The sequence below is a fragment of the Schistocerca serialis genome, chromosome 4, assembly GCF_023864345.2.
Source record: "Schistocerca serialis cubense isolate TAMUIC-IGC-003099 chromosome 4, iqSchSeri2.2, whole genome shotgun sequence".
NCBI lineage: Eukaryota > Metazoa > Arthropoda > Insecta > Orthoptera > Acrididae > Schistocerca > Schistocerca serialis.
In genome coordinates this window covers 137,689,453-137,709,019 of record NC_064641.1, presented here as the reverse complement: position 1 = coordinate 137,709,019, position 19,567 = coordinate 137,689,453, and the positions used below count along the sequence as shown (strand labels likewise).

The 19,567-nt window shown below is 37.8% G+C and overlaps 1 protein-coding gene across 1 annotated transcript in view; it reads left to right on the top strand.

Annotated features, from left to right (window-relative positions):
• The first annotated feature begins 18,356 nt into the window (after positions 1-18,356).
• Positions 18,357-19,567, top strand: part of LOC126473925 (zinc finger CCCH domain-containing protein 15 homolog) — a 43,170-nt gene continuing 41,959 nt past the window's right edge. The window contains exon 1 of the mRNA XM_050101284.1: positions 18,357-18,532. Within this exon, the coding sequence (XP_049957241.1) occupies positions 18,461-18,532 (72 nt within the window). The 5' untranslated portion in view covers positions 18,357-18,460. The remainder of the gene's footprint in view (positions 18,533-19,567) is intronic.

Sequence of the window (19,567 nt, the reverse complement as noted above, 5' to 3'; positions counted from 1 at the left end):
ATACCCTAAGAGACTCTCGTTTTGTTTTGCAATCTGTCACTCTCATTGAAAAATTCATGGCATTCTGTGTGACCCAGGAATGTAAGAGGTACAACTGTACCAGAAAAATCGAAAATATTGAATACCTTCAGAACTTCGCTCAAGTCTTCACCCCGTCGGTATTGTGCCCAGTACCTGGGTAATATCGACACCCTTACATAATAATACCAGTAGTATGAAAAAAAAACAGAATAAAATTGCTACTTTAAAAAGTAAGACATTTTTACTATCTTAACAAGTGTCAGAATACGTACATAGGATGTTTTTCGAAGATGGTGTTGAAGTCTGAAAAAAATCAATTAACTTCAGCTTTATTCAAACCTATAACTATATTGATATTTTCTGCTGATGGTCTTCTTAAACTAATTTTACAATTTCTCTTTTTAAAACCAGGAACACAGCCTTTTCCAACCAATTTGTTATCATTGTGGAAATTGTTCTTAAGGCATAGTTTTTCAGCATGGCCATAGGCAACGCACCACAGCTCATCCAGGAAACTGTCACAGAATAATTATGCTAATGTAGTCACACACTTGACTAGTTCTTGTTCTTGTCAAGGAACAAAAACATTTCTTCTCCATATGGAATGTTTCTTATCTGAATTTTAATCGATCATAAAACGTAATGTTTATTATGTTCAGCTCCTTTGATATGCAGGTCAGTGTTCTCTCTGATTTCGTTAGCTTAATGACTTTTGTAGGGTTTCTTTGGTCCATTTACCACTCTTTGATTTTCTTTTCCTCGCCGTCTGAAATTAGATATAACACCTTATTTAAGTGTAAACAACTTTTGTCTGAGGTTTAGGGCATGAGAAAATATCGTCAACTTGTCGACATTGCCTCATATTCGTCTATCGATATTGCCCCACCCAGACATATTCGCAGCGACCAGCCATATAGCTTTGCTGATGCTCAAAAACTTGCAAAGCCATGTTATAGGACGCACTGGAACAGATACTGTCTAACTGCATTGTAGTTGTTAGTGTGAAAAAGTACTGAAATGCACACCTAAATATAAACGAAAAGTAACATCAAAATTCAATAGAAATTAATTTTTAATGCCACAATAAGACACTCATTTGCAAGAACTTGTCGCCTCTGCACCCAACTTCTGGTATGATCTCCTATGTTGCAGCACTGTCTCGCACTGAGAACAGCACCACTCAATTGAGGAAACGATAGTGTCTGTGTTGCCTGGTATGTCGGTGTTTCTCTGATCTCCACTACTCTTTGAGAAGACTTGGCATTGTGGGATCACAGGCCTTGTAGACAAACAGTTAAAATCATAAAAATCTGAAGTCAGAAGATAGTTAAAGGTACAAAAATGGCATATCCGAAAAGATGGTGGCCTCTGAGTGGGACATAATACAGAGTGGAGTCCCCCATGATTTTGTGCTTGGGCCCTTGTAGTTCCTACCATATGTGACTAATCTGTCACTGTCCATCTACACAAAATCTTGTTTCACGATGTTTCCTGCTGGCAGAAACGTTGTGTAGATAATACATCAGTTACTGAACTGGAGTCTGTCTGCAAAGATACGTTGTGGAAGATCTGCCCTGGTTCACAACCAACTCCCATTCAATTAATCTAAGAAAGACTAGTTTAACCCATTTCCACACAAACCACAAGGACCCAGAACAACTACCCATTGAGCTTAATGACAAAGTAATGAAAAAAGTGCACTTGGCAATATTTTTTGGTATTCATATAAACTAGGAACATTATGTTCTGTCGATACTAAAATAAAAATAACACGTAAATGTCGGGTGACTAGGGCCTCCTGTCGGGTAGACCGTTTGCGGGTGAAATTCTTTCGAGTTGACGCCACTTCGGCGACTTGCGCGTCGATGGGGATGAAATGATGATGATTAGGACAACGCAACACCTAGTCTTTGAGTGGAGAAAATCTCCAACCCAGCTGGGAATCGAACCCGGACCCTTAGGATTGACATTCTGTCATGCTGACCACTCAGCTACAGGGGGCGGACGATACTAAAACGATTATCATCAGCAAAAGTTTCCTTAGAAATGGTCTCCTATGTTGGCGACTGCAGTGTCTCAAAGTCAGTATTTTTCAAGTATTTTCACTCAGTAATGTGATCCAGCATAATATGTTGGGATAACGTTGTTGTTCTTGTGATCTTCAGACCTGAGACTGGTTTGATGCAGCTCTCCATGCTACTTTATCCTGTGCAAGCTTCTTCATCTCCCAATACCTACTGCAGCCTACGTCCTTCTGAATCTGCTTAGTGTATTCACCTCTTGGTCTCCCTCTACGATTTTTACCCTCTACGCTGCCCTCCAATACTAAACTGGCGATCCCTTCATGCCTCAGAACATGTCCTACCAACTGATCCCTTCTTCTAGTCAAGTAGTGCCACAAACTTCTCTTCTCCCCAATCCTATTCAATACCTCCTCATTAGTTATGTGATCTACCCATACAATGTTCAGCATTATTCTGTAGCACCACATTTCAAAAGCTTCTATTCTCTTCTTGTCCAAACTATTTATCATCCGTGTATCACTTCCATTCATGGCTACACTCCACACAAATACTTTCAGAAACGACTTCCTGATACTTAAATCTATACTCGATGTTAACAAATTTCTCTTCTTCAGAAACGCTTTCCTTGCCATTGCCCGTCCACATTTTATATCCTCTCTACTTCGACCGTCATCAGTTATTTTGCTCCCCAAATAGCAAAACTCCTTTACTCCTTTAAGTGTCTCATTTCCTAATCTAATTCCCTCAGCATCACCCGACTTAATTCGACTACATAACATTATCCTCGTTTTGCTTTTGTTGGTGTTCATCTTATATCCTCCCTTCAAGAAACTATCCATTCCGTTCAACTTCTCTTCCAAGTCCTTTGCTGTCTCTGACAGAATTACAAAGTCAGCGGCGAACCTCAAAGTTTTTATTTCTTCTCCAAAGGTTTTAATACCAACTCTGAATTTTTCTTTTGTTTCCTTCACTGCTTGCTCAATATACAGATTGAATAACATCAGGGAGAGGCTACAACCCTGTCTCATTCCCTTCCCAACCACTGCTCCTCTTTCATGTCACTCGACTATTATAACTGCCATGTGGTTTCTGTACAAAAAGTAAATAGCCTTCACTCCCTGTATTTTACCCCTGCCACCTTCAGAATTTGAAAGAGAGTATTCCAGTCAACAGTGTCAAAAGCTTTCCCTAAGTCTACAAATGCTAGAAATGTAGGTTCGCCTTTCCGTAATCTAGCTTCTAAGATAAGTCGTAGGATCAGTATTGCCTCACGTGTTCCGATATTTCTACTGAATCCAAACTAATTTTTCCATTCGTCTGTAAAGAATTTGCGTTAGTATTTTGCATCCATGGGATAACGTATCAGTTTGAATCTTGTGTAGGGTCCCCCTGGAACCTCATGCGCTAATTTTTTCAAACAACTCACTATAATGCTTATAATATCTCAGTACATACACTCTCTGATATGCTTTGCCGTAAATAACTCTCCTCAGTATGAAACAAATTGCCAACGCCTTGACCATAACACTAGAAGGAAAAATTATTTTCACTCTGAGCTGTAACATTTGGTACTCATATAAAGTGAGGTGAAGGACTAGTGCTAAAAATTTCAGTTCACTGTCAAATAGTTGCAGACGTGCAAGAGGTACTTCATTACAAACACGAGATCGAACAAAGCAAGTTGTTTTCTCGTCTCTTCCGACATCAGAACGACCACAAAGTGAGAAGTCCTTGTAAATTACAGTCCGCAATAGAATTAAATAAAGATAGAAGCAGTCTGAAGAAAATTATCCAGAATCAAGACAGTTTTAATAACATATGCAGAGAAATACAAGAGAACCAGAGAAAGGAGAGAACATCAAAATCACCGTCATATACATGATCTCTTCAAGAAACTCAAGAACATCACACTTAAATTTAACCCTCATATGTAGATGGTAGAGAACGAGAATGTTAACCCTGTCAGAGACTTGGGAGACGCTGTTGTGAGATGGAAACAGTACTGTGAGAAGTTGAATTCAGGAATTATTGACAGTACTGAGACTGAAGTGGTCGACCAGCTTATGTTGGAACTTGCAATCTCATGCAGCTAAATAGAGAACATAGTTCTACATCTGAAGAATTATAATCCCACTAGTCCAGACAGTATTTTTTGGGAGATGAGCAAAAAAATCAGGCAGGTAGATTTTGATGTGCTGCATTCAGTGTGTTAAAAGAATATGGGAAACTAGGGAGTGGCCAGAAGACTGGTCAGAGTCTCTCTTCATCCCCTTACACAAGAAACGGTTAATCAGGAAGTAATACAACTACTGAACTATTGCCCTGATATAAGACGCAAGCAAAATTTTGCTCTACAACTTAAAGCAGTGTTTGAACCCATATTCTCAGCCTTACATATCCACAGAACAAGCAAGTTTTGTTGAAGCAAAAGCAACTCATAAACAGATTCTCAACGTACGACAAATAATCGAGAAATCGCAAGTGTTCTGTGTTCCTGTTTTCATCTGCCTCCATGACTATAGGAAAGACTTTGACAGTGTTGTCTAGCAAAAGTTGTTCCATGTGCCTACAGGCTTAAGTGTCTCACCACACATGACAGCACTGATCAGAAGTCTATACAATAAACCCATCACAACTGTGAAAATGAAACAATGTTTGGTAAAATTCGTCTAATATATGACACCTTTTCTGTAAAAGTATCACAATGTACTATGCATGAAATTGGACACATCCCTCCCATACTTCTGCATAAACCTGCTTGCTATATATACTAACTGGAAACTGAATCGTGCGACACACTACTATTACTTTTTTTTAATTTTTATTAGGAGCTTGTGCAGTAGGTGGTTCCACCTCTATCATCTCTTTACCAGAGAGTACGGAGATAACTGATGCAGACTGTATAGTCTAGAAACCAGAATCAATTTTGCAACTACCACAAATTGTCGCAGCCGACTATACGGACCTCATGGGCCCCAAAGTCGTCATACCTGCTCAGTCGCCTGTTTTGGGGCATGAGAGAGTGTCAAAACGGCGGAAATTGAGTGTGGAAACCGATGAGACAGTTAATTTGTCCAATTCAGAGCTGCAAATGTTGGTGCTATTATACCAGTTAGACATATTGAAAAGAAAGCAGCAGAAATTTATGTGTGAAGATAAACAATAGTCTGTCGTATTACAGCATCGATTTTTATTAATAAAAACATGTTTTTAAGTGAATGTTCATTTACATTCCTCATTTACCAAATTCCATATCCTCTTACAAAAATTATTCAGTGCAAATTTCTTTTCAATGAAACAATGAGAGTAACATAATACAATTTGAAATGTTAAAAAGTGTATGCACTTATTTATCATTGTGTCAGGCCAATAGGTTCACCACGTCCTTGAAACAATATTTGGTATGGCAACAAGAGTACTTGTTTCTATTTTAAATGGTACAGGTTAGACAGTTGTGCACTTATTTACTGTAGCACATGACAAATACCTTCAACACATCCCTGAAACAATTTTTGGTAAAGTAAAGCAAAAAGTGTAACTTGTTTCTATTTGAAATCGTCCAAGTTACTTTGTGCACTTATTTACTGTAGCACCTGGCAAATATTTCACCACACCCTTGAAACATTTTTTGGTAAAGTAAAGCAAAAAGAGTAACTTCTTTCTATTTGAAATGGTACAAGTTAGACAGTTGAGCACTTATTTACTGCAGCTCCTGGCAAATACTTTCACCACATCCCTGAAACAATTTCTTGTAAACTAAAGCAAAAATTGTGGCCAGCAATCTGCTGCAGTTATAGTACAAAAATTACATTAAGGTTCCAGCAATTTAAGTTAATCTGTTGTGTCCAAAGCTATTTACTGTAGTATCTGAAAATTCTGTTCCAGTTTGAATAGTTACATGTTAAACAATTTTTGTTGAAAGTAAAATCGATAACAGAGAATGAAGAAAAACACTAAACAGCATTTTATTATGTAACATCAGAGCACTGTGTTTTATTTTCATCAGGGAAAATTATTGTACTTACAAAAAATACACAAATTGAGATTAATTGTGCAATGTTTTAACAGACTCCCATACACTACAGTTGATGTATTACATTAACAATTTCCAATTTTCTATTTGTTCCACGTGCACGTACATTTGCTGCTTCCTTTTCTCCCAGTACTGGAAGTTTGTTGTCATCATCACTAGGTGCCTCAAAATCCTCATCCCCTATATGTTTTGCTACATTGCCCAAAACAAAACAGGGTATTATCACACTAGGGATTTTTGTTTGGGGAAGCCTTATTTTATTTTGCAGAATTGGGAAACGCCTTCTTACCTGTCCAAAGCTCCATTCGATTATCACCCTTTTCTTAGTTTTAAGTCTGTTGTACGCCCTCTCATCAGGTGTTTCGGGATTTTGAAACAGTGTCATTAAACACAGTGCAATGACATATCCTTCGTCTCTTAAAATTAGGGCGTTGCACTGGTTCTCTCGCAATATACGATACACATCAGAGTTCCTCCATATCCTAGCGTCGTGTACAGACCCCGGCCATGAAGCATCAACACTCGTAAACATTTCACTTTTATCACATGTCGCCGGTACATTTATAGATGGAAAGCCCTTTAGATTAACGTATTCGTCTCCATGTGCAGAAGGTTTCATTATAGTTATGTGAGTGCAGTCTAGGGCCCCTACTGCGCATGGAAACTTAAATCTCGATTGCCATTTAACTTTAGCTGCTTCTAGTTCGTTAACGTTTCTCGGAAATCGGATCCACAACGGTGCTTTTCTGTTAACCTGTTGCAGAACATATGAAAATGTTAGTGATAATGTAGTCTGGTGTATTCCCAAGTCTTCTCCTACAGTAATCTGAAAGCCTGGATCCGCTAAATAGCGCAAAAATGTCTTCATTTTGCATTCATTGGAAAGGGCGCCTCCTCTTCTTTCGTGATATTCCGGAAGAAAGTGATTCGCCAGCCGAATAATGTTTTAGCTGTTAAATCTACAAAAACTTCTACAGTTCCTTTCTTCTGTGTTCCTGCATACTATGTATATCTTTTTTTGCCTTTCAAAAAAACATAAATTTCGCCATTTTCACTAAAAACACTCGGTAACACTTAACCACAACACAACTTACTCAGCTCGAAGTATGCAAAGGAGCTCACTCACAAAAAGAGAGAATGTTCTCCGCTTGTGAGAAACTTCTAGGGTTTTATTCATAAAAAATCGGAGAATATTCTTTGCTTTGAGCAACTTCCCCCACCCTTCAACCCACACTGAGAACATACTCAGGTGAAGTATATTCTCAGACTCGCTTTATTCATGCCATCTAGAGAACTTTCTCCTAACTTCTGGGTATAAAGTATGTTCTCCATTTTATTCATACAACTCATTGAGAACTTTCCTTGAGAATTTGTTTTTGCTCTGAGTATCAACTCTGGAGAATGTTCTCGTTTTTATTCATACGACCCCTTGTGATGATAAGATAAGAAGGATGAGATGAGAAGGCACATCACACTAGGGAAAGTGGCTTTGAAGCATCTCACCAAGATCTGACGTAACAGAGCAATGATAGATTAGATTAGATTAGATTTACTTTCATTTCAATTGATCTGTAGTGTGGAGGTCCTCCAGGATGTAGAACATGTCAGAAAAACAATAATACATGACAAATATTTACAGCTGAAACAAATAAGCAAATGTACCTTCCACAGGTCACAAGTGAAATGATCGACATTTTTTTTAATGGACACTATATGAAAGAATCATTTTACAAACAGTAATGCACTGAACTTAAAATAAAAAAGGTTTATTTATTTATAAGGTAATAACAATGTAATAGAACAACTATAATACTTATTTACAATGAACACATTACTGCACTGAAATGGTGCAAAAGTTAGATTGTACTTACACACACTTATTTACAATGAACACATTACTGCACTGAAATTGTGCAGAAGTTATATTGTACTTATTACCACACAAACACACACACACACACACACACACACACACACACACACACATACACACACTCACACACACACACACACACACACACACACACACACAGTGAGTTGGGAGGCGGTAGCAGTGCAGTTCGGACCTGATGCGGCAGGAGTTCAGTCAGGGTGTCGCTGCAGTGAGGTCCGGACAGCCATGACTCGCCCGATGGTTGCCAATACATATCACTTGAGAGCAGACGACCTTGGTTGTTCGTTGGTCGGTCGCCTTGTCAGATTACGTGTATGTTGGCTGGCGATCACTTATGGGTCACCTGCGTGTGCCGACTCGTGATTAGTCATTGTTATTGCACAGTCGCTGCCGTTAATATTGTCTAGTCATTCCTGCAAGTGTTCGTGAAACTGTGTGTAGCTTGTGACGCCGACTGCTCAGTTATTTTAGTGCTGTCTCTGTCCTGATGTGTGGAGTCAGTCAGTTGGCGTGGAGCAGCAAGGATATCTCCGGGGTGTGTAGTTTGGCTGGGCCCGCTGGCAGTCTCTACACAGTGTCGCAGTGTGTGGGGCCATTCCCATCACTACGAGGTCCGTGGCTCGCCAATCCTGGACACGAAAGTTGAGTTTGGGTTTAATGTACTAGCAAGTCAAAACTGTTCACATTGTGCCATTTGGTTCTTGTTATTGGCTGTTGGGACATTCCCGTGAGCAAGAACATGTGTGTTCGAATTGGCAAAGGTTTAGCCATTGTCTGGTGGAGACTAACTGTATTTGGTTATTTGCAATTGAAGTGCACCAGCGGAATTTCTGCATTGTGGCCGTTAACATTCCAGTTACCTGCCCTGGCCATTGACGTAAATTTAGGCAGCGTCCTTTCCTCACCGTGTTGTTGCTCGGTGTGTAGTTCCACAGCTTAATGTATGCTTTGTTGTGGGTGTACACGCCTTTTACGCTTTCATTGAACTCCCGGTTGTGTGCTGGTCGAGTGGAGGGCAAGTTACGTTGTCAGTGGGTCCGTTGACTGTCTGTTGGTTGGGTTGTCGTCGGATCGAGACTGGTTGGGCCGACTGCCTGTCTCACATAAGTGAATGTTAGTATTTCAAGTGCTGGCTGACCCCGAAACTTCTGAGTGCCGTTAGTTGAACTGCCTTTTCTTATAGCCCGCATCTCGTGGTCGTGCGGTAGCGTTCTCGCTTCCCACGCCCGGGTTCCCGGGTTCGATTCCCGGCGAGGTCAGGGATTTTCTCTGCCTCGTGATGGCTGGATGTTGTGTGCTGTCCTTACGTTAGTTAGGTTTAAGTAGTTCTAAGTTCTACGGGACTGATGACCATAGATGTTAAGTCCCATAGTGCTCAGAGCCATTTGAACTTTGAACCTTTTCTTATTTTCTGTCGTGCGTATTTGTATAGCTCATATCCAATGGTTTTGACTTAAAGTTGAATTGTTTTTAGTGGTGTTTTAACTAATGAGCCTTCAGCCTGATTAATATATTGTTTAAAGATAAAGTCTTGGTCCTTCTGCCTAATAAAAATTATTTTAGTTGTGTTTTAAGTCAAGGACCCTCAGCCATTTTAAAATTAAAGTTCCTTGCTTGTCAAGTGTTAGATGGTTTGGGGCCTTCATCCTAATTTAAGATGTGGCTTCGTTGTTTAAATTTATTTTACCTTGAGTTTTAAGTCATGGGGCCTTCAGCTGTTTTTAAATTAAGGATCTTTCTATTTCGAGCATCAGACTGTTTGGGGCCTTCAGCCTAATTGAAGATAAGGCCTTCTGCCTTGTGTTTTTTTTATTTAATTTTAGCTTGAATCTTAAATCATCGGGCTTCAGCCGTCTTTAAATTAAGGTTGTTGCTTTTCAAGTGTTAGATTTTTGGGTCTTCAGCCACATTATAGAACTTACTTAATGTGAGGCCTTCTGCCTTCTAAATATTCTTTTTGGTGTCTGAATTTTGAGTTTATGGCTTTTAGCCGTTTTTTTAAAATTAAAGTGGTTATATTCCCAAGCAATAGCTAAATACATAGTATCAATAATCAAAATATCCATGGGTGTACTGCCGGTCTACGGTGTCCAACGGGCACAATATTTCGGCGATCATACATGTCGCCATCATCAGGTGAACTGACGGACTGAGCTCCTGTGAACGTGCCGGCACAGAGATCCGTACGCTATGGCTGCTCAAATACCCTCCGCCCGCGGCGCGCTCCCTCCGCTGTCCGCGCCCCGCGCCACGGTCGCGCGGTGTAACAGATTGCGACGGCGTCTGAGATGACGTCGGAGTGATGACTCTGTCCGCCGTGGTCGTCACAACTATACGTTTGCTCGATTTACTCTTGATTAACCCAATCGCTAGTTCCCAAGCCTTGCTAAGATTATAGCCACAGTCACGGTTTATGAGGTCGTCATTGATGCGAATTTCGATGGCCTCTCTAACAACGCTGTCCCAGTATCTCGACGTCTGTACCAGAATCCTCGTGCATCATACTCCATACGCCATAGCGTACGGATCTCCGTGCCGGCACGTTCACAGGAGCTCAGTCCATCAGTTCACCTGATGATGGCGACATGTACGATCGCCGAAATATTGTGCCCGTTGGACACTGTAGACCGGCAGTACACCCGCGGATATTTTGATTATCAAATACGCCAGGAGAAACTCAAGAATCACACATAGTATCAATAGTAGGAATGAGAAAAATCTACATAAAGATCTAAAACCACTTACCTTGGTCCAAAAAGAGGTCCAATATTTGGCAACACACATTTTCAATAAAGTGCCAGTACCCATTAAAAATTTAGTTTCAGATAAAGCACATTTTAAACAGAGTTTGAAAGACTTTTTTGTAGGCAAGTCCTTCTGCTCTATAGATGAATATCTTAATAGACAAGCTTAAGTTAAAATGTGTTAGAGTTTAGTTTTGACAGCACTTTGTCACAACAGCTAAATTAGGTATTTCCTGCATTATAAATTAACTAAAAGAGCATAACTGTGCTTCATTTCGACATTGTATTAATTCTGTAAAAACGACCACTTTCAGTTTATGTTAATGTGTTCAGACATTTTGACCATCTCCTGACAAGTGATCAGGGTAGTCAGAATGATATTCAGAAGTTACATGTTTTTTCTGTTATGCTTTCTGACTTGTTCCATACTCAGGAGAATCATCTCATTTTTGGGTCTATGGAACATAAACTGAATCTGATCTAATCTAAGCGAATGAATGGAGGAATTCTACTTTCTACTGGAAATTGAATTTCAGAAGATTTACTGTCAGCTGGGAGGTTTTTCTGTGGCAATGAAGGCAACATAGTTCGTCCTGTGAGGTAAACTGCTTGTAGAGGTGCATACCTATACAGTTGTGCTATGAAGGTTATCCACAGCATTGGGACCTTGTTTGATCCAATTGTAAACAGTTGCAGTACTGAAGAGAAGGACAAACATACTGCTTCACATGGTGATTTAAAGTTTAAAATTCAAACTGGTTGCCTAATTCGTTCTGATCCAGTGATTCCTACTTTTTTGGTAGCCATCTAACGCTTATTATTTCTTTTTCGGAATTAATTTGTGGGTATATTGTATTGTGTGTTGAACCGGGAACCTAGAAACGACAAAGGTGTTTCGTCCCAATGTGGAATCCAGGGTTATTGTGTGGTTTGGCCCCCGGTGGACACCCCTCTACCCCTTCCCCCACGCCCAGGAACGTCTCATACCAGATGATTGTAACCCCAAATGTTTGCATGGTAGAGTAATTACGGTGTATGTGTGCATGGATACAGTGTTTGTGCAGCAATCGCCGACATAGTGTGACTGAGGCGGAATAAGGGGAACCAGCCTGCATTTGCTGTGGCAGATGGGGAAGCGCTTTAAAAACCGTCCGAAGGGTGGGCAGCACACTGGACCTCGACACTAATAAACAGGACGGATTCGTGGCAGAGACCAGCACATCTTCCCACTCTAGAAGCAGCGTCTTAGACTGTGTGGCCAGTCAGGCAGGCTGCAATTAATTTAATTATCATTCAGTGAAATGTCAACATTTCCTTTCATTCTTTGGTTTGACATCATGAAGTGAGTTATGTAAGGATGTATGACAGTATTAGGTATAAGCTTTAAATATATCAGACTGTTTTACAGCAGCTACTGAATGTATTTCTACTGTTATTTTATTTCTTCCTGCATTGATAAGATTGATTATCTGTTTTCATAATATCATTGTCTTAGTAAAGTAGTTTTCGATATGCAATAGAATGGTTTCTGTCTGTGTTGGATACACAACATCCAACGCACACTAAATAGGGGCCTACATCCATCACTGAATGTTTGTTTTCACCACTCGAGTTCGCTTTTTGCTTTGTGACATTTATCCCAGAAGTGCAGCGTTCACAACTAGTTCTGAATTCTACAGCAGAAGTCTGGTGAATAGCTATTGTCTGTACATCTGCTGTCAGTGGGCATGATGCTCATTGTTATTGTTTTGCAAGATGTTCCTCAAATGTGCAATAGGACATATGGAAATTTGATTTTTATTAGTAAATTATTTGCCCAATGATCGTTTTACAGAGACACAGGATTTGTCAGCTTAATACAAGTAAAACCATAAGTCATGTACACAGTGCTTGGAAATTCCTGTTACAGGCCTCTAGGACCTGTAGAGGTGAGTAAGTACATAATATTTTGAACAGGAACCCATATCTAGAAATGTGTTATTTTGTTTCTGTGAAGGTTTCAATTCAGATGTTTAACTCATTCATTTCTGTGTCAGGAATTGAATTAGGTGTGGCACAGTACAGTTATTAGGTAACAATTCGAAAGTAAACGTAATGGAATATCCATTTATCACTTAAGTACATTTGTTTCTATTAACACTTAAGCTTTACATGTTTACATTATTCCATAACAAAAAAGAACTGAGGATATTGTACATACAGAATGTTATGTTTAAGAGTTTATACAAACAAATGTGCTTAAGTGATAAATTGATGTTTTGTTATGTTATGAACATGAGTTCCTGTTCTAAATGTTGTGTACAAGTCCTAGAAGTTTTTAATGGGAATTTCCAAACACCAGCGCATTTTCACACACACACACACACACACACACACAGATACAGATATATATATATATATATATATATATATATATATATATATATATATCTGTGTGTGTGTGTGTGACTGAAAGCAGTCATCATTGAACGACTTCATATCGTGATCAAAGGCTGAAAAAAATGACAAGTATTAATGTATGCATGTATTTGGTGTGTACAGTGATAAATGCTGAGAGGTTAAAGGAGCAATGCATAATTATTTTTCACAATATCAAACTAACTTGTTCCAACAATGTACAAACATAATGACATCATATGATGAGTTCAACCAAGTAAAGCAGCGCATTATATATATATATTTGTGTGTGTGTGTGTGTGTGAAAATGCGCTGGTGTTTGGAAATTCCCATATATATATATATATATATATATATATATATATATATATATATATATATATAATGCACTGCTTCACTTGGTTGCACTCAACATATGATGTCATTATGTTTGTACATTGTTGGAACAAGTTAGTTTGATACTGTGAAAAATAATTATGCATTGCTCCTTTAACCTCTCAGCATTTATCACTGTACACACCAAATACATGTATACATAAATACATTAATACTTGTCATTTTTTTTCAGCCTTTGATCACAATATGAAGTCGTTCAATGATGACTGCTTTCAGTCAGTAATAACCATCGTTGGGTCTACAACGTAAAAAATATACACCTGGTGGGCAGTCTATCTTTCAAAACAATACAGTATTCCATATCACGACATTCTCGCATACATACTGGGAATGTACAGATAAAATAAAGTAAAGTGTAGCTGCTTTACATCATGTCCTAATGTTATAAAGCCATACTGGCATCATCAAAACATATAAACACACTCAGCAAACCATCATCACTTATAACTAAAGTATGACATAAGATATGCCACATCTCCACACAGTCATTTTGCAACTGGTGTTACTGTACAACGCATACTGAAGTGCAGTAGCTGCCAGAAATATGTTTGCCTATATGCGTCATAGATGTCGCTACTGTGTGCTTAGATGTATTCTTCATTTACATAAGAACCATAGTATGATGAAAATACAGTAGGTAAAATATCACAATAAGATGAAAATACATTAGGTAAAATACATGTAGCAGACTTTTATATTTTGTTAAGTGTTATAGAAACCAATTGTGATAAAATAAAAGACGAATATGGTAGCATATAAAATCATTTAAAGGAAATATAATAGGCTTTGGCACTTTCATGGTGAATTTATGATCTAAAATAAAATGTACATAATACACTGCCAATAGTATATTATAAATTATTTTGAAATATAGACTGCCCACTAATTGCATATTTTTTATATTTTAGACCTGAAGATGGTCATTACTGACTGAAACTGGTCATCATCAAAGGACTTTTTATTGTGACGAAAGAGTGGAATAAAAAATATTTGACAGTACCTGGATCACTGTTTGTATTCTCAACTATGTCACAAATTGTAAAATTAATACTTGTTCCATAGATCACGAATATGACATTTTGTAACGATCTGGAATGTGTCACTTTAACATAACTCTTCTTTACACAAAATAATTAATTTTTCTACAGTTACTACATCATATCTAAAAATTCATCTAGAGTAGAGAGAGTTGTCATTCAGAAATTCTTTTCATTACTCTTTAAATGTTGGTTGGCTATCTGTCAGACTTTTAATGCTATTTTGAAAATGAACAAATATTTTTGTGGCAGCATAATTCACCCCTTCCTGTGTCAAAGTCAGATTTAACCCGGAATAGTGAAGATCATCCTTTCTTCTAGTGTCGTAGCTATGCACTTCGCTATTATTTTTGAACTGGTATGGGTTATTAAAACAAATTTCATAAGTGAATATATGTATTGCAAAGGTACTGTGATATCCCGAGTTCCTTAAATAAATGTCTGTAACCTGGACTCCAGCTATTATTCTGATTACACGCTTTTGTGCAATGAATACTTTTCCTCTTAATGATGAATACTCCAAAATATGATGCCATATGAAAGCATGCACACACCCAGAAATTTTGAATATTCTACCTTAGCAGCAGAGTTCAGTTCATAGTCTATATTTATCAATGGTGTTATGTCATTTACTCAACAGAACTACATATACTGTGTTTTCTCAACATTTAGCAACAGTCCATTTGCAGAGAACTGCTTAGTAATTTTCTGAAAGACATTATTTACAATTTCCTCAGGTGATTCTTGTTTGTTGGATATGATTACTGTACATGTATCACCAACAAAAAGAACTAGAGTTGCATCTACATGGATATAGAGTGGCAAGTCATTAATATATATTAAGAACAATATGGAACCTGAGATTGAATCCTGTGGGACACCATTCTTGATACTTCCCCAGTTAGAGGACTCAGCTTATTTTTCCAGACTATCTGTACCTACTGTTAATTTCAACCTTCTGTGTTCTTCCAGTTAAATATGAACTAAACTATTTGTGCACTTTATCACTCATGCCACAATACTTAAGCTTATCTAGAAGACTTTCATAATTTACACAATCAAAAGCCTTTGAGAGGTCACAAATTATCCCAATGGGTGATGTTCGGTTATTCAATGCATTTAATATTTGATCAGTGAAAGCATATACAGCATTTTCTGTTGGAAAACCTTTCTGAAAAGCAAACTGACATTTTGTAATTACTTCATTTTTGCAAATATGTGAAGCTACTTTTGAATACATTACTGATTCAAGAATTTTGGATAAAGCTGTCAGAAGTGGGGTTGAGTGGTAGTTGTTAGCATCAGACCTATCCCCTTTTTTATGCAATGGTTTCACAATAACGTATTTCAGTCTATCTGGGAAAATGCCCTGTTTCAGTGTGGCTGTGAATCCTACTTATCTGTTGGAAACAAGGTTTTAGTACTCTGTTGGAAATACCATTAATTCTGTGTAAGCTTTTACTTTCGAGTATTGTTTTCCTAATTTCAGTAGGATGGTGGTTGAATTTCAGTTTTATCAAACTGCATAGGTATGGCCTCTTCCATATACAGCCTTGCATTTTCAACTAAATAGCTGAATCCTATTTTCTCTACCCTTAAATAATGGTTATTAAGAATATTGTCTACTTCCAATTTTTTGTTAAAAAACTTTTCATTGAGTGTGTTTGAAATACAGTCTTACTGCACTTTCAGTTGCCCTGTTTCCCTTTCAACAATATTCCAAATTGTTTTACTTTTATTATCAGAGATGCTAATCTCAGACATAATGCACATATTTCTGGTCTTGCTAATAATTTTTCTTAATTCAGTGCAGTAGCTGTTATAATGTTTGTTTCTGGATCATTGCGCCTTCTAGCTATAACATATATTTCACTTTTCTTTTTAGAAGACATTTTTATCCCTTTAGTAAGCCATGGCTTTTTAGATAGTTTCTTACACTAATGTTTCACTGTTTTCTTAGGGAAACTATTTTCAAATATACTCACAAAAGTTTCAAGAAATATGTTGAATTTCAAATTAGTATCAGTTTCCCTGTTCATCTCACCCTAGTCTAACTGTTGCAGACTTTCCCTAAAATTTTCGGTTGTTAATCGTTAATTGAATGCACTATTTTGGAGGACTGGTTTGCATTACTGTAAGGAGGTAAGTCAGATACTGAAACTAGCTATGTGTCATGACCAGAAAGAATATTTTTAACAGGAAAAGTTTTTATTTGATGAAATTTATCTTGGTATATAAACATTATCCACCAGTGTGCTGCTTCCCTGTACTACTGGAGTAGAAAAACCAGTAACTGACATCAAATTGAAAGAACCAAGTAGTACTTAAAGGTCAAGCTTTCTATTGGACTCTTTCAGAAAATCTACATTGAAATTCCTACAAACAATAATTTCCTTCCCTCTGTCTGCCAGATAGCACAACAAAGAATCTGAGTTTGTAATAAATGGCTGAAAATTTCCAAATGGGGACATATACACATCTGGAATTATAAAAGTACCATTACTTAGTTGAAGCTCACATGCACATGCTGTTATAAGTTGCTGTACCCAGAATTTTTAGTTTCTGAAGTTTTCACACTATGATAAATGTTAACATATGTAGCAACTCCTCCTCTCTCCATAGTGCCTTTACCTACATGTGCTGAACTCTTTACCCACCTATATTTACCTTTCCCACATCTGTAGTTATATGATGTTCAGAGAGGCATAGTACATCATCTGTTCCACCCTCAGTTTCTAAATCTTCTGAACAAACAAGAAGCTCATCTACTTTGTTTAGTAATCCCCTGATATTCTGATGCAATATATTAACATTACTTTTCATTGTGGTTTTGTGAGAACCTTGTCACTAACAAGCATTATTTTACACTGTTCTTTCATGAGAATCTTGTGATATTTTAACATTTCTAATACCTGCCTGTCTGAGCTTCTCATTAAGATTAATTTCAATCAATATTCGATGATTGATCACTGATATTAGCCTAAAAAAGTAGTACTCCCGTGAGTTTCAGTCCCCTCCCCCCTGAAAGATTTTACTATCATCCCGGCCAATTTACGCCTTCCTTTCCTAATGAGATGCTAGTCATATCTTGTGAAGCCCCAGTTACCAATACCATCAACATTTGCAGGCCATTTTCGGGCTATATGCCCATGTTTCTATCCCACTGTTAAATCTCTACGTCGTTCCATCTGCACGTTGAGATGCAGTTCATATCTTGTAAAGTCCCATTACCAATACCATCGACACTTGCAAGCCATTTTCGAACTATATGGCCATGTTTCTATCCCACTGTTAAATCTCCACGCCGTCCCAACTCTCTGTCTAAGGAAACTGAGTGGGTATCCCCTTATGACGAGAAGGATGTTGAGCTCAGAAAGATAGTGAGCACTTGTATTACGCATTATCGACCTAGGCTGTATGATTTTCATGTGAGCAGCATTCCATTGTGAATATTATAACGTGACAGATGTTTTAGTTGTCACTGTTTTATCAGTCTCTAATCTGAGTTTTCCAAGAAATTTTTAATTGTATCTGTATCATATCATAGTCGATTTTTGACTTCTTCGGGATAACATACATGCAGACTGGTTCCGCGTCCACGTCTCTATTGTTCCTGTGCTTTCCTCCATCACGATTTTCCTTTCTGCCTCAATGGGACAAAAAGCGTTTCATTAAGTCAAAAAGAACTACCACCGTCAACTGTCGTGTACAACACGTGCAGTGTGCACTTCTGTTCCAACGATAACTTTTTTTATACAATCGATATAGTGATACAGCAATCGTTGTGCATTCAGTCGCGATAGATGGATTTGGGTGACTGAGTAGTGAATATATTCTGTGCATGTGGTGTGCTTTGCAGTGTAGTTACACTTGCTCGAATTTGTGGATGTTGGTGTTTACAAATCTTTAATGCAATGCCACCTAAAGCCAAACCCGCCCAACCTAGTAAAAAGACGGTCGAAAAGAAGAAGGAGAAAGTTATAGAAGTATGTATGATTAAGCTGTGCACGAAAACCGAGTTTTACCTGTTAACCTATAACAGCTGTTTTATTGTGTTTATTTATTACCTTTAGAGCATATCTGGCTAAAATAATTGGAGATTCGTTTTATTTATTTACATTATGCTTGACATACTTTGTGTTTTGAGTGATTTTTTTATAGTAAAACAGATAAACGACGTGCCAATTTTTTCAAATGTGGCGGCGTAACATATTACTCCCTATTTGGATTCGGGAAATTGTATTTTCGTAAGGTATCATTATCCTTGAATCACCAGAAAACTTCTCAGACTTGAAGTATGTCTGCAATAACACTATATTGCCGTACTAGGCAACATGTCATTCTAGTAGGCATGTCCTTGTATTCTCAGATGTGGAAGTAGCTTACGTGATCGGTTGCAATATTGAAGTTTTTATATGGAATCGAAACCGCAGTAAAAAATGATTTTTTTCGATCATGTAAAGTTTTTCAAAGGGCAAAGTTACGTTAATAGTCACGATAAAAATTTGTTGAAACAACTGCACGTCCACATGATCCAGCCCAACAGAATGACGTAGGCCAAGTGGTTAATGTATCCGCATCGCGTTTAGAATAGTTTGGTGTGAAATTGCCGTCCCACCATCAAATTAAAGATTTTTGTCTTTTCTTTAAATCTCTTAAGTGACTGTAGTTTTTCCGAAAGGAGCACGACTAACTTTGATTCCTATACGACGACCTTTATTACCCATTGTAAAAGCTGTCAGTTGCTCAGAAAAGATTTGAGCATACAGCAACAAAGATATGGAATCATTTGCCCAGTAACGTAAAATGCCCGACAGGTAGCGAAGCAAGTCCTAAATCTAATTTAAAGTAATTTCTCCGTGTCTATTTCTATTCCATTGACGAATGTCTAGGTGAAATCTGATAGCCAGTAAAATAATTATAATAATATTATTAAGGTTAGTTGCACGAGGAGGACTAAAAGTAACAATGTGTTGACTAACTTTAATACTAGTCATGTGTACGTTACCTGTAACTTACTC